The 15664-nt window shown below is 34.5% G+C and overlaps 1 protein-coding gene and 1 long non-coding RNA gene across 3 annotated transcripts; both read left to right on the forward strand.

The window, feature by feature from the left end:
• The first annotated feature begins 2393 nt into the window (after positions 1 to 2393).
• On the forward strand, positions 2394 to 3426 carry LOC113294844. Its single transcript, XM_026543218.1, has 2 exons — positions 2394 to 2547; positions 2696 to 3426. The coding sequence occupies exons 1-2, from the start codon at positions 2394 to 2396 to the stop codon at positions 3424 to 3426; spliced, it is 885 nt and encodes a 294-aa protein (XP_026399003.1).
• Positions 3427 to 3932: 506 nt separating this feature from the next.
• Positions 3933 to 7874, forward strand: LOC113297771. Of its 2 annotated transcripts, none has more exons than XR_003333679.1 (5): positions 3933 to 4233; positions 4327 to 4384; positions 5426 to 5574; positions 7086 to 7143; positions 7219 to 7874. It is a non-coding gene; the product is annotated as an uncharacterized LOC113297771 (long non-coding RNA). The 2 variants fall into 2 exon arrangements; XR_003333678.1 differs by having other exon boundaries at positions 3934 to 4233; positions 5426 to 5543; positions 7219 to 7872.
• The last annotated feature ends 7790 nt before the right edge of the window (positions 7875 to 15664 follow it).

Raw genomic sequence — 15664 nt, forward strand, 5'->3', positions numbered from 1 at the left:
TATCTCAGAGATTGGTCTTATAGATATCCCATTTACTGGTAGCCCTTTTACATGGTCAAACCATAGAGATCAACTCAATCAAGTCAGAACCAGATTAGACAGAGCTCTTTGTTTACCCAGCTGGATGACTATATTTCCAAATGCCATGCTTAATAACCTCATCCCATGTGGCTCAGATCATGCTCCTATCTTACTAAACACCAATTCTCAAAATGAAAGTCTCAGCAAATCATTCAGATTCTATGAACACTGGCTCACAAATAGCACTTGCAAAAAGGAAATCAAGAAACATTTGGTCGGCTCAAAGAAGGGTACTGAAGCTTTTAAATTCACTAATAAGCTAAGAGGAGTTAAGAATGGCTTGAAGATATGGATAATTAAGGAATATGGAGACACTTATATTAAAATAAAAGAGGTGCAGGAACAACTTCAAGCAATAATCAATCAGCCTCAGATAAATATGGAGGATCATCAAAGATGTCAACAACAACTTAAATCTCTATATGAAGTGAAGAACAAAACTGCATACCAACAATCAAGAGAAAGTTCAATAAAATATCAAGACAAAAACTCAAAGATCGTTCATGCTCAAGCCAACTATAGAAGGAGGACAAATCAAATCCACTCTCTAAAGAGTACTGATGGTGAGTGGAAAAATACAAGAGCAGAAATCACACAAATTTTGTTGGAACACTTTCAAAAAATAACTACTGTTAATCCTGATCAGAATGAGGAGATAATGAATCTCATAAGTCCTTGCATCACTGCAGAGGAAAACAATAAACTTAATGTAGTTCCAACCTCACAGGAAATTAGGAAAAATGTGTTCCAAATAAAGTCTTGGTCTGCTCCAGGCCAAGATGGCTTTCAAGCAGGGTTTTACCAGCAAAATTGGGAGATTGTCAGCACAGATGTTATTCAGATGGTACAGGAGTTCTTTAAAACTGGTAAACTCCTCAAGGAATTAAACCATACTTTTCAAACCCTCATCCCAAAGCATAACTGTGTTCAAAACCCTTCAGATTTCAGACCCATAAGCTCATGCAACATCTCGTACAAAATCATCTCAAAAATCATGACAAACATATTAAAACAAATCCTCCACAAAGTCATATCCCCATGGCAAGCTGCATATGTTCTACGTAGAAATATATTGGACAATACCATCATAGCTCATGAAATTGTTCAATACATGAAGAACACAAAATCTTATCATGGTGTTGTAGCTGTTAAATTGGACATGTCAAAAGCCTTTGACAGAATGGAGTGGAGCTCCATCAATGAAATTTTGCTGAAACTTGGATTCTGTGATAGATGGTGTCAGCCGGTCAACCAATGTATATCAACTACTACTATCTTTATTCTGTTAAATGGTTCTCTAATTCAAACAATGGTTCCAACAAGAGGATTAAGACAGGGAGATAGTCTATCTCCATATCTCTTCATCATCTGTATGGAAGGATTTAGTAGGATGATCCAAGATGAAGTGGATAACAAGGAAATAATTCCAATTCACCCTGCAAGATATGGTCCTCCAGTTTCACATTTATTCTTTGCAGATGACTGTATATTGTTCTCCTCGGCTAAAAGATCTTCTATAGAGAATTTTCAAAAGGTAATATATAAATTTTGTGAAGCTTCAGGACAAATGATAAACCTCAACAAATCCAGTATACACTTCAGCAAGAGATTAAATGAAGGCATCAAGATTGATATCTGCAACATGATGGGAATGAAAGCTATGTCTTTGGATGAAAAGTATCCGGGAATTAACTTATTCATGAGCAAAGGGAGAAACAAGTGCTTCAAAAACATCCATGAAAAGATGAAGACAAGAATCCAACATTGGCAGGCTGGTATGGTGAATCAAGCTGTCAGAAGTACTCAAATTCAGGTTGTCACTAATTCCATGGCTCAATTTCAGATGGGATGTTTTATTCTTCCTCAACAAACCATAAACCAGCTTGAAGCTACCCAAAGAAAATACTGGTGGAACAAGAACAATGGAAGAGGCTATTATTTCATCTCTTGGGGTGTTGTTTCAATTCCCAAAAGATGGGGAGGTCTTGGGTTCAAAAATATGAAAATCTTCAATGAAGCAATGATCACTAAACTGGCATGGAGACTAATTAATGAAAAGGATAAGAAATGGGCCAACATTCTAGAAGCAAACTATTTCAGAAATGAGAATATTCTTCATGAAGATATATTTGAGAGAGGAACTGCTATTTGGAAAAGCATCAGTAAAGGCATATAATTGGATCAAAAAGTTTCATGTTTGGTTAATTGGAGATGGTAAGTCAGTTTATGCCTTCAGAGATAATTGGATCAAAGGCTACACTGCCCAACATATCCAAGAAAATTTCAGAAACAGTGAAGACATTCCTGACAACATGAAAGTTGCAGAATTCATTGATCTCAACACAAGAAGTTGGAATATTGGACTTCTTCAAGATTACTTTACTCAAGACCAAGTGGAAGAAATTCTAAATATTATTCCTCTCACTCAACTAGAAGATAAGATGATCTGGTCCTTAACAACAAATGGTATGTTCTCTGTGAATTCTACCTACAAAGCCATTCTCTGCTACAACAATTAAACTCTCAAAAATAAAGAAGAAGAAGCTAAATTCTGGCTAGGCTTATGGCATCTCAAAATTCCTCATATGGAAAGCTGCTCAAAATATTCTCTCAGTCAATCAAAAGCTTAACAGATACAACCCAGCCTATGATGACATATGCTCTAGATGTCAAGAAGAAGAGGAGAGCACTACTCACATGCTTATTCACTGCAATTATGCCAGAAGCATTTGGAATGCTATCTTCCCAGATATTACTCAAGATCTCAGTAACACTGATAATATTCAGCATTGGATAAAAACTTGGGACAAAAAAGATTCTACAATCAATTTTGGGAGACAAAGCAATGTGAATCTCATTGTGATCACAATGTGGTTCATATGGAAGACCAGATGTGAGCTAGTTTTTGAAGGAAAACATTGTTCCATCAACAATCTGAAAGCCAGGGTCTATAATTATTGCAATGAGAATAAAATACATACTGACAATCAATTGATTCAGTTGCAGGTTTTAAGATCCAGGAGCAATAATATGGAAAACAGAAGACATAACATGAATAAATGGTCTCCTCCTTTAAGGGGAAGACTGAAAATTAATATAGATGCTTTTGTTTTGCCTGGTAACCATTATGCTGGAATTTCTCTAATAATAAGAGATTTTACAGGTCAATTGGTGGAGGCATGGACACTGGTAGAGAGAGTTAGGGATATAACTCAGGCTGAAGCTGTTGCGGCACTTAAAGCTCTGCAATGGATCATTCAACTTCAAATTCAGAATGTTATTGTGGAAGGTGATAACAAGAAAGTTATGGACAGTATCAATGGCATGTGCAATATCTCTCCCTGAGAAGATGGTTTAAAGAGTGTCAGCATCTTGTTAGTTGTTTAAGAAATGTTGTTGTTTGCTTTAGAAATAGGAAATATAATCAAGTGGCAGATCTTCTGGCCAGGTTTGTTAGGACAAACAATTGTAGTAGGAAATGGAGTATGAATCTCCCTGACTCTGTTAGAGTCAAGCTTGAAGCCGAAAAAGTTGTGATGTAACTCTTTGCCGTTTCTGGCTTTTAATGATTATCTCTATGTTTTTCTTTCAAAAAAAGAATAGACGGACCACTATCCCAAATAATGTGGTAAATCTCATAGTGGATGGATCTTATTTACCTCCACAACACTATTAACCCGTTATTTTTTATTTTGGGGTATTATTATTACGTGGGAATGTTATAAACACCCCTGCTATCCATGAGTTCATCACAAATATCGCTAACAGACTTCACAAATACCTGTAGTGGCATAATTGAAATTTCATCTGAAATTATAAATATTATATTTCCTTAATTAACCTTATATCTCATTTATTCTTTTCATTTATTCGTTTTTATCTCCATCTTCATCGCTCCCACCACCACCACCATTGCAGCACCACCTTTACTTCTGCCACCATTCGAGCGCCACCTCTACTGCAACATCGTCATCAGCGGTTCATCTTGTTTTTCTTCTTATCCTCTTCTTTTCCTCCTATTATCAGTGATTTTAACATCATCTAAAGATTCAGGCGATCGAGATATTTGTTTCTTAGGTTTCGATCTATGGTAATTTCTAATTGAAATAGGGAATCAAAATCAGACGAATTTCAGAGAGATTGATGAATCAGGTTTGTATCAAAAAACCCTAGACATCTCCAATTATTTGAGACTATCCCTAAAAAGTAATTCAAGGTTCCTCAAATCTAACTTCAATTCTTCAGGCTTTGTTAAAACTCAAGGAGTAATGATGATGATGTGGTGGTGGCGGCTTTGAGGGAGGTATGTAATTCAATCTATAATATGTTTTTGTTTTGAGATTGGGGTTTTTGATTACTTTGACAAAAAATGCATTGATGAAGTACGATTAGATTAGGTAGTTTTTAGGTTTTGGTTTGATTGAATTTAATGTTTTATGGTAAATTTATCAAAATTATCTCAAAAGTTTGTATGTCAGTATAAAATGAACTGTTTGATTTTTGGATGTGGTGGTGGTGGTTGTTTGATGTTGTGGTGGGGGTGATGGTGGTGGTGGTTGTGAAGGTGCTGGTGGTGTTTTTTTTTGTAGTTTGAGCCGAACTGATGCGGCTAGAGTACTTAGATTTCGTGGCTGATCATGTATGTCCTGGGTACCTGTACTTTTCAGGCACTTGTCTTTTGTTGATTTCGTGTAAAACCTTGTCACTGTGTTATTTAACATTATTCCTACAACCCTTGTTTGATCATTACTTGTCACTTCAAATCTACATTTTTATAGCAATGGTCATTGGCATGAATGCTCTTACCTCTAGTCAATTTATGCATTTTTCTAGGTTTGATGTATGACCGCTTTATGAAAACTTCTAATTAAATTAATTGAAAACTTGTATTCCTAGCTCTGTTAGCTATTTAATGCTCTGATAGCTAGTTACTTTAGGCGACACCTTTTATGAAGAAAAGTGTAAAAGTACAGTAAAGTTCTGTTAGCTTGTTAATACCCTTATAGGATCTTGGATTTTGATATTTATGTACTTTCATTATACTTTCTTTCATGCATAATGTCATACTGAGTCGACCGATTCAGTCTTAGTGAGTCTGCTGGTTTCGACCAGCGGGTATTGTGAGAAATGTTATTGCTGGATTCAGTTTGTGTTGACATTGTTCACTGAAACTTCTAGGGTGCAAGCTGAATTGTGTTTTGAAAATTTTAGGTGATTCTATTGGTATTGATTTTTACTGAAATTTCTTGGATTCTGGCTCAACTATGGGTGCATGCTATGGGTTGTGAAAATTTCGCATGATTATGTTGGTTTTGATTATGTGTTTGTCATGGGGGTTATGCAGATTTGGTGAACAATAGCAAGGTCTTGGACCAACGAGTTTAGGGACACTTTACAAGCTGGTGCAGATGTTAGTATGATTGGTGTTGGGTTTTTACTCTGCTTATCTTGCATCCATTGGGGTGAGTGGGGTAATGTCTGTTTATTACACAGGTGGACGTCACTGTTCTTTTTATTCATTTTTTTCTTGATTTTTATATATTCTGGTAGGATGTTTGTTAGTGGCTACATGATGTGTCACTCATTTTTGTTGTTGAGGGCAGTCATTTCATGTACGAGTTGATCGATTTGAAAATGCATATCCTATTCTTACGAACATCTAGTATGGTATAACACTTTTTAATGAAAAAGTAACAGCTCATTCTTGAGTCTATCTAGTTTGCCAAGAATATATGTACATGGTTTCATTCTGGCTTGGGATTAACTATAGGTTAACTTTATCTAGTTTGCTCCATCTCTTTCTCGGACTTTAGATTTTAGGGACAACTTAGAAAGTTGCTTTCACTTTTGGAGGCAACTTGAGCTAGTTGCTTCCAGATTCGGAAGCAACTTGAGCTAGTTGATTCCAGATTAGGAGGCAACCTGAGATAGTTGGCTCCGTGTTTTTGAGAAACTTGTTCCATTTTAATCGCTTTTACTGGTTACAAAAAATAATTAGCGGATGTTTTAGTTGTTCTCTTACAGTATCAATTTTGCCTCATTTTATCAAATTAAATATCAACTTTGTTCTCTTACAATATATCTAGAGATCTGTACTATCTACAGTTTTAACAAGAAGGTTATTATTGGGGCGTCACACTCCAATAGAGGGGCTTCACTTGGATTCTTAATGTCCAAAAAAGTGGTTATGGGATATGCTAACACATATACAAAATGTCAAAATGTCTAGATTATCCTTTAACTAAAATAAAAACTTAAAAACCGTAGAAGTGATTTTACGTCCAGGTTTGGATTAGTTCCAACCGTAGAATTTTATTTGCATGTAGTTTTACGTCCAGGTTTGGATTAGTTCCAACCGTAGAAGCTCATTTTACGTCCAGGTTTCTTTTAATTCCAATTGTAGAATCCGATTTTACGTCCAGTTTTCTTTTAATTCCAACCGTAGAAGTGATTTTACGCCCAGGTTGGAATTATTTCCAACTGTAGAAGTAATTTTACGTCCAGGTTTGGATTAATTCCAACCGTAGAATTTTATTTGCATGTAGTTTTACGTCCAGGTTTGAATTAGTTCCAACCGTAGAAGCTCATTTTACGTCCAGGTATCTTTTAATTCCAATCGTAGAATTCGATTTTACGTACAGTTTTCTTTTAATTCCAACCTTAGAAGTGATTTCACGTCCAGGTTTGGATTATTTCCAACCGTAGAAGTTTATTTTACGGTCAGTTTTTTTTCCCACAAAAATTTTGTCCCAGAATTCACCAAGTATACAACAAAATTCACTAATTTAATTTTTATCTAATTAAATTAAATTAAAATTAACTAAATAAGGGTTGTTTATTCATTACAAAATTATTTTAGATAAGGGGTTTTTGATATTACTTATGGATGACCCGTTTTTGTCATATTAGGTGACGCCCCTCTAATGGAATGTGACGCCCCAATAATAACCTTCTTTAATAAACTCTTATGTACTGATTTTGTTAAATTATTGTAAAATGTGCAGGTACCTAGCCACCTACTTCTGCTGGAACTAAATAAGTCGCATTTCAGTGGGTGTCGAGGTACGGGACTATTTAATATGATTATTAGTTGAGATTGGATGGTGTTTTTATGTCTTGCATCACCTTATCTATCAGGTATGCATGGGACTATTTCGGAAGGCATGACCATGACTGCTGCTTTTCATTTTGTGGAGTTGTGAGAGAAGCGTCTGGCTGCAGTTGCTATGAAGATATAGATACTGGAGTTTGATTGTCGCCGCAGTTGGTTCTCCGCGGGTTCAAATGGCCAGGTTGGAGCTATGCATGGAGTCTCAGTCCCGGTGATGTTCTTCTACAACAACAATGGGTATTATTCAATGTCGAAGCTGGGTTTCGCTGGTGGAGCTAACTGGTGACTGCATTTAAAGTATACCTGTAGTGGAAAATTATCTTTATGTATACGTCTTAGAGTAATCGCGACGAATTTGTGGTGCAATGGTAGTGCAACTGACTATATGTCAGAAGATGTGTGTTCGACTCACACTAGGTTCACTCATTTGTGTATAATTTTATTTTCGGAGACAACTTGTGATAGTTGCCTCCATATCTGAATACAACTTGTGCTAGTTGTTTTCATTTTTGAAGACAACTTCGTACAAGTTGCCTCCGAACACAACTTCAACAAGTTGACTCCACATGGTGGTGGTGGAAGTGGTGGTTGCTGGTGGTGATCAGTGGTGGTGTTTGGTGGCGGTGATGGTGGTTGTGGTGATGGTAGACAGAGGTGGTGGTTGGCGATGGCGGTGGGCGGCGGTGGCGGCGGACAGTGGTGGTGTTGGTTAGCGGCGGCGGTGGTTGGCGGTGTTGGTTGACAGTATTGGTGGTCGGCGGTGGTGGTGGTGGTTGTCGGTGGTGGTGGTCGTAGTCGGTGGTGGTTGGGGAGGCGGCGGTGGATAGTGGTGGTGGTGGAAAGTGGTGGTGGTTGTTGGCGGAGGTGGACAATGGTGGTGGTGGTCGGTGGTGGTGGTGGTTGTCGGCGGTGGTGGACAGTGGTGGTGGTGGTCAGTGGTGGCGGGCAGTAGAGGTAGTTTTTTTTGTTTTTGTTTTTGTTTTTTTTTGAATAGTGCTTAATGATAGTGGTTTTGTATAAATATTATACTAAAGAGGGTATTTTAGTAATGTATTAAGCTTAGGGGTATAATTTAAGTTACAACGGGTATATTTCATGGGGCCTTATACTAGGGGTATATAGATAATGTTCCTTATTATTATCCACCGGTCAATCCTAAATGGGTATGGTTTGGGATTTTTTTTTTTATCAAACTAAGTACAATTTTTTTTTTCTAATCTTTTTTCATGAAGAAAGAGAAAAAAGAAGAAGAAATCCATCGAAAGATGGTTTACAATTTCTATTCTTTTAATGAAATTGGAATCACCAAAAATTGGTGTTTTCGCAATTACCTTTCGGTAATTATTCACATGCATGGTTGAAAAACCTACGTCCAATTAAATTTGGTATCTTTGTCTTTTAGACAAGAATCATGTGATTTACATATGGTTTCTATTTTTTTTATATATACAAGAAACCATCTGTCAACCTCAAAGTAGATTTTTAAGCGATAAATAAAACGACAATATGCTTATTTTGTCGATACGAGTTTGATAAATCATAAGAACCAATTTCTGTGAATTTTCTCACTGGTTTCTATAAGATAAGAGAAAACATATTGGCATATTTTCTAAAATTTTGACAATAATGATTTAATAATAAACCATTGTTTTCCATTTTCCTTTACATGAAACCATTCATCAACTAGAAAGAGTGGATTTTATCTCTTTAAAGAAAAATAACGATAATGATTTCTTTATATTCTTAAAAAGAAACATATAATTCAGTCAGAATTTATTTCATCTATATCGATCCCTAAATGATGAAATATCGTTAATATGGTATAATCAATCGTTAAATACCGATGAACGAGAATTTGATGCATTCTTTAAGGATATTGAGCAATTTTATTTTATTTTTTTGTTTTTCTCGGTAATAATCCAAAATTCGGATTTTTTCCACTTATAGTTGGATTACGTTCGGACAATAAAGATCAATGGGTGCGCACCCGACATGTTAGCCAATATTATTAGTCCTTGTAGTGACTATATTGATCTTAATTTAATTTTCTTTTGATAAAGGAAGTCCGTAGTTTTATTCTGAAAAACTTAATTTCTCTTGAAGATTTATTTGCGTATTCTATATGTTTTTGGCTACTACCAACAAAATCCATGATAGATGGTAAATGTATAATGACTTTTGAATAGTCGATATATGTGGTACATAAAAATCAGAAATTATTATGAGTATATGTCTTCGAATTAATCGGATAATACTTTACGAAACTTGTTTTCGTTTTATGAGATGAAAATATTTTCCCATAATCAGGAGGAAACTATACACTAACAACAAAAGTTGGTGTTAATTAACTAAAATGTTATATCAGTTTCTCTCCCATCATGACCAAATCGAAAAAGGCTGCTATTAACTAGGCATAAAATGTTTCATTTGCTTTTATATAAGTGTTTGCCTCTTTAAGAGGAAAATCCAGTCACATCTCGTAAAATAAGTAGCGTTCCATGAGAGGCTACTGGTAGTGCTCCAATTGAGTATACCAAAACACCATTCACATTCTCAAAATTAATATCTCATCCCTTGATGATGATGAGATCATAACGCCCGTAGGCGTTGGTACTAGTAAATTTTGAATATTTCAAAATATGCATATACTTGAGAATTGTGTGGGATCGTGGTAAACAAAAATGATTGTCGAATAATTAATTTTGAATAATGATTGTCGCGATTTTGGATCTAAAACTTAACACCTTCAAATTGCCAAGTCTATTAATTACAGGTTGATGTAGTCATATTACATCATTATACGAGAAATGTATTCGTTGTAAAAACGATTTGAGGGTTTTATTTTTATTAGACCCTAGGATTGGTTCAATAATTGCTCTCCTTGTATAATTGGCATGGTAGTCCTTGAAGGACTCATTTATGGTCGGAGAACATTTTCGAATTTGTAATCCTTAGAGGATTCAAATTACATTAAAGCAGCCATTTGACTCGACAATGTCAGGTTTAACAATCCTTTATGTGTTTTTAGAAATTTGGTACAAAACCAAAAATCCGGATTAATTAGTTGATGAATTCAACGTTATAGGTCTCTTGAGGAGTCCTTAAAATACACAAAAATCCATGATTTAGCAGCATAAAATTATTTTTCTTAAATCTGCAGTTTAAATATTATGCTTGCATAAAACTTGTCTATCTGATATAGACTAGAGTTATGATGTTTATTTTTTATAATACTCATATAGTTGAGTTAGCATTCATAAATCGTCAAAAGTTGTACTCTTTTCCCTTCGTTTCAGGTTTTTCCAATGTGGTTATCCTGACAAGGTTTTTAACAAGGCAACATCTCTGACGTTTAAACTTCTTTTAATGTTGATATTATGCTTTTTTTACTTTGTCCATATTTTTTCCCATTGGGTTTTACTGGGAAGGTTTGTGTAAGACAATTTAATTCAACATGATGGTCATCCAAGGGGGAGTTGTATAAATTTTGGTTGTTTAGTGGATGCCTACATTTGATTAAACCAAATCAACTTAATCATCTTCTAAGAATTTGGATTTCCTTCTAACAAATACAATTTTTGTTCACGTATGATAAGGTATTCATATCTTGACTCTTTGTTGAAGAAACTACATCAACTACTTTTGCAAATCATCTCCGAGAAGCTACAAATCCAAGAACCAAGTCCTCAGTGTATTTGAATAATCGTGAAGACTCGAGAACTCTACTTTTAGAAGACTAACACAAAAGAGGACTTCATCAACTAGCAATTTTCTTCATGAAAGAATTGTTATCTCCGACATTCAAGAAATTCTTTCATCGAAATTGGGAAGTCTCGACTTAAAGATTTGCAAGCCAAGATTTAACTGAAGTACTTATCACGGGGAGCATCATAGTAAAAGGTATTTTACTGGACTATCACGTTGTACTCTTTTTCCTTCGTCAAGGTTTTATCCCACTGGGTTTTCCTTGTGAAGTTTTTAATGAGGCAACATATGCATGTCCAGCTCCGTTCTAAGTTTACTCACAATTGTACTCTTTTCCCTTCGATCGGGTTTTGTCCCTTTGTGGTTTCCTGATAAGGTTTTAACGAGGCAAATAGCTTAGACACAATGTCATCAGGAGGAGTGTTATAAACGTGTAATTATGTTAAGAATATCTAGGATGAATCTCGTTTATTATTGGGATGCCCTTATGTCTAACCCTATAAATAGAGGCTCTAATGTTTGTCTAATACACATGAATAAGAAATCTCTCTATTTTCTTCTCCCTATTTTCTGTCTCCTTCTCCTTTTATAAGATATATTTCATTTCTATGTGTTTTATTTTTATTTTTGTGTTTTCTCTTCCCTATCTAGTCTCTTCACTCAACGGCCTCGTTCAAGATTACTAAATAACTTTACCTTATTGAGTGCGTCTAAGTGCACCTCCCTAACTCGGGATGCACATTCCTCCATTTGTTACAGGCTGATCACTAACTCTGGTTATTTATTTTGTTTATTATTTTTAATACTCCCTCCGTTACTTTTTAATAAGCCAGTTTTTATAAATAAATATTTCAAAAAAATAGGTCAGTTTCCTAATTGGGAAAGTCAAATGTTACTTTAATTTTCTAGGACCACTTTTTTTTAACTTCTTTTGATGACAAGTGTTATGTGGACCATTTCACTTATTTCTTTGGCTGACAAGTTTCATGGGGACCATTTCACTTCACTTCTTTTATTAACAAGTGTCTAGAGGGCCACTTTCAATAATTAGTTTTTTTAATTTCCTTAATTTTCTCAAAAAGAAAACCGGCCTATTAAAAAGTAACGGAGGGAGAGTATGATACTTAGATAAAATTACATTGGAAATTGGTGAACTAAAAGAATTAGAAACATATTTACACCTCTCTCTTCTTCCTATTTATCTATGGCTCAACTTCATATTTTCATCATGGCTCTCTAAAACTACCAAGTCAATCTCTAATTTTTGCCTCCTATTTTCCCCAAGATCTCTTCTAACCCCTCTATAATTTTTCTTCATCTTCTCAATTATAATACTGGTCTTATTAATTACTTTATTTCTTACCTTTGATTTTACTTCCTTAATCTTAATCAGATAAATTCCAACCTAAACAACCAATAATTTCACACTGTTCAAATAAATTCTAACCTAAACAACCACTAATTTCACATGTATCATAAAGGTATAGTGAAATCTTGAATGTGTATTTAGATTAAACATAAACACTGCATTCAACAACGTCTTTCATAATTGCATGATAATTTCTCTTTCTAAAAGAAAGACTTATTAGATTCTCGATCTTAGTGTAAAAACACTAGTAGTACTGAAACATGAGGACTAGCAGTAGTATGTTATAATGAAATTACAGAGAAATTAAAACCACATTGCCACAGTTGTTGATGTTGACTCATTAAAAACCACATACCAAATGAGGAACAACATATCAAATGGAATATTTGCATCTGAATGTTCAATGAGATTTGATGCATGATTCCTCCGAAGAAAACTAGATGTATTGTGATTCAGGTTTGGATTTATGATTCGATGATGATCTGAAGAATGAGGGAGACTGCAATTATGGTTAGATTAATTTTCTAATTAGTTTGATTGTTGATAATGGCAAATCTATGGATCTGCTAGCAAAAATTATTTATTTACTATTAGTGATCCCTTTAAAATAGTTGACTGTTCTGTGATCTATGAATTTCAATTGGATTTTTCCATTTAATACTTGACATACTAGCCGCTGACGGACTACAATGATTAAGATCATCCATTACAAGTCGATGAAGAACACAAGACGAGATGTAACATGTTTAAAAGAAGAGATAAACATGAAGAATAGAGATGTGTAATTTTTTGGTTTACCAATTCCCGATGTAATTTTATATAACTAATATAATATTAAAAATAATAAACAAAATAAATAACTAGAGTTAGCGATCAACCTCTAATAATGGGAGGAATGTGCACCTTGGGTTAAAAGGGGTGCACCTAGATACACTCTCATTTCAACATTCAACATAAATTAGGTTTCAAAAAGACAAGTCTTAAATATTTTCTTAACCAAGGAAAAGATCAAGAAATTAGAAATTAGAAGTAACTGTAATTTTGATGATCAACACAAACAAAATTTAGTAATAGTAAAAAATTAGTGAAAGAATAACCTGTTTTGGAAAATTAATCAGTCTTTCTTTTTTATTATTTTCATACTTAACAAAACTTAAAACCAATCATCAGAAAAACGAAAATTATCCCAAAACCTCCTTGTAAATTAAAATTTTCATATCATAAGAGTTGCGCTCTATATGCAAAATTGATACGTCTATGTTTTACCTTTAATGAACCATATTCTTTTAATGACAATACTTATTCCTCTTGTATCAAACAAATTCCCATTTCAGCACACATTACCAAATCATTTTAAGAAGATTCACAAAATTGTTCATGTTTAACTCACTTTACACCTCTAAGGATCTATACGATGGAAGAGTGATTGACCATGAAAATTTGTAACGAGGAATTTGGTAACCCATGCAACTTGTACTTTTGAGGTTGGAAGCTAGGACCATTATAATTTAGGAATATTTAGATTTTGAGTCTAACTTTGCGATACACGTTGCATTTGAGTCCCAGAAAGTTCAGTATTAGAATTTGGGTCTCAGTCAAGCAGAGAATTATAGTTGATTACTTTGACCAACATTTAATTTATTAATTTTAGTTAATTAAAAAAAAAGTCTCTAAGACCTTTTTTCCTCACACTAGACTTGACAAATTTCACTCTCCAACTACTATTAATCTCATAAAAATCCAATTGTTTTGCCACCACAATACGAAATATGACAACAATCCTTATTATAGAATGTTTGTTGAATCAGGTTATATTATTCACCTAATCGTCCATTTATTCATGAATTTTCGATGCTTATGAAGATGATAATCAGCTCTCATCAACAGATACGATAAATACATGAAGGGTCATTTGAAATGAAAATATGGAAGTTATGGTACTTTGAGTTTGATTTAGTGAGCGGGGGGTTTCAATTTCTATCTAATGAGGATTCATATTTTTCATTAGATGATTAGGGGGCTTGGGTTGTTTTTCATAATTTGAATAAGGGTTTTTATTAATTAGGTATGAATTAACAATAAGACAAATGGATTATTATTGTATTTTTTAGCTGAAATTATTCCTAAAGTGGTGATTATATTTTTGTATTGCTTAGGTGGTGATCGTCTTTGTAATGTATCTAGCTAGATTCCTTAATACTTTATGTATATCTATTGAGGTTAAAGTAACCAGATCTAAAAGTTACATAGTGATCGGTTGTCAGTTAGTCAAAATTGATGCAAAGTCTTTTCACTTCGCAAAAATAAATAAGAGTATAGCAGTGTTAGAGCATTGTTCGGTCGAACTCGCAAGCGTTGCTATCTCAAGCTTGTTTGTCAAATTTAGTTGTCAAAACTATATGTCTTGATTTCTAGTCTACTTATAGCTAAGTCTCGGACTAGGATAGTTAAGTGTAGTTGAGCTCCAGACTCCACGACAATCATCTTACGAAGACGAAGAACTACTCAAGGAACCAGTAGAACTTCATCCGACTAAAAGGTATGTGGAGACTTAAACTTATCTATCACTCAAAAGTCTACCTACTCTATCTCCTACTCTTGAGACAAACGTCGTATAAGTATGATAGTTTTCATACATACACATTTGCTATTTCGAGCTTAGTTTACTCGCCTATCTATTTATCGAAATATGTGTTGGTAAGCTTTCACTTTAACCATTTTTCATATTTATCCGTCACGAAAGTCATGATGACGTTTCAATCTTGAAAATAGCTTTGATGACGATAGTTGTGAATAACGACTGTTATAACATTATAGAAGAATGTTTCAATGATTGAAATGTGGAGTTGAGATTACCATCTATGGATATAAGCATATATAGTGTGTTCGCACATTAGTGTATAAATCCATGTACCGGAAACCAAGTGTGTGCATACGGTATTGGTAAAGGAGACAGGTTGGGTACGCGTACCTGTACGCGTACTGGCGGAACTTTTCCTCCCGAAAAATCTGTTGAGTTTGGAGTTTACGAACTTATAAACCAGTCACCTTAGGTACGAGTATTTGCAGAACTTTTCTACCCGAAAAATTCTGCTGAGTTTGGAAACTCAAATCCGGTAGCTAAGGTACGCATACCCATACACGTACCCAAGCTGGTTATTTCTCAAATCGGTAGTTCATGAACTTAAACAACAAATTATAAGGAATGCAATCTTTGCAAACCGTGGCTATATTGTTCATGAATTGATTCAAATGAATCAAACGGATTTTGTTTCAATTGTGTCTATGCATAAAGACCTAATCAATTGAACAACTCTTCAACTAGTTCTTTTGAAGTCATTTGAACTAGTTATGAGAAAGATGAATACGGTAATATGAAAGTGCTCATACGGATAACC

This window comes from Papaver somniferum, chromosome 7, assembly GCF_003573695.1.
Source record: "Papaver somniferum cultivar HN1 chromosome 7, ASM357369v1, whole genome shotgun sequence".
Classification (NCBI taxonomy): Eukaryota; Viridiplantae; Streptophyta; class Magnoliopsida; order Ranunculales; family Papaveraceae; genus Papaver; species Papaver somniferum.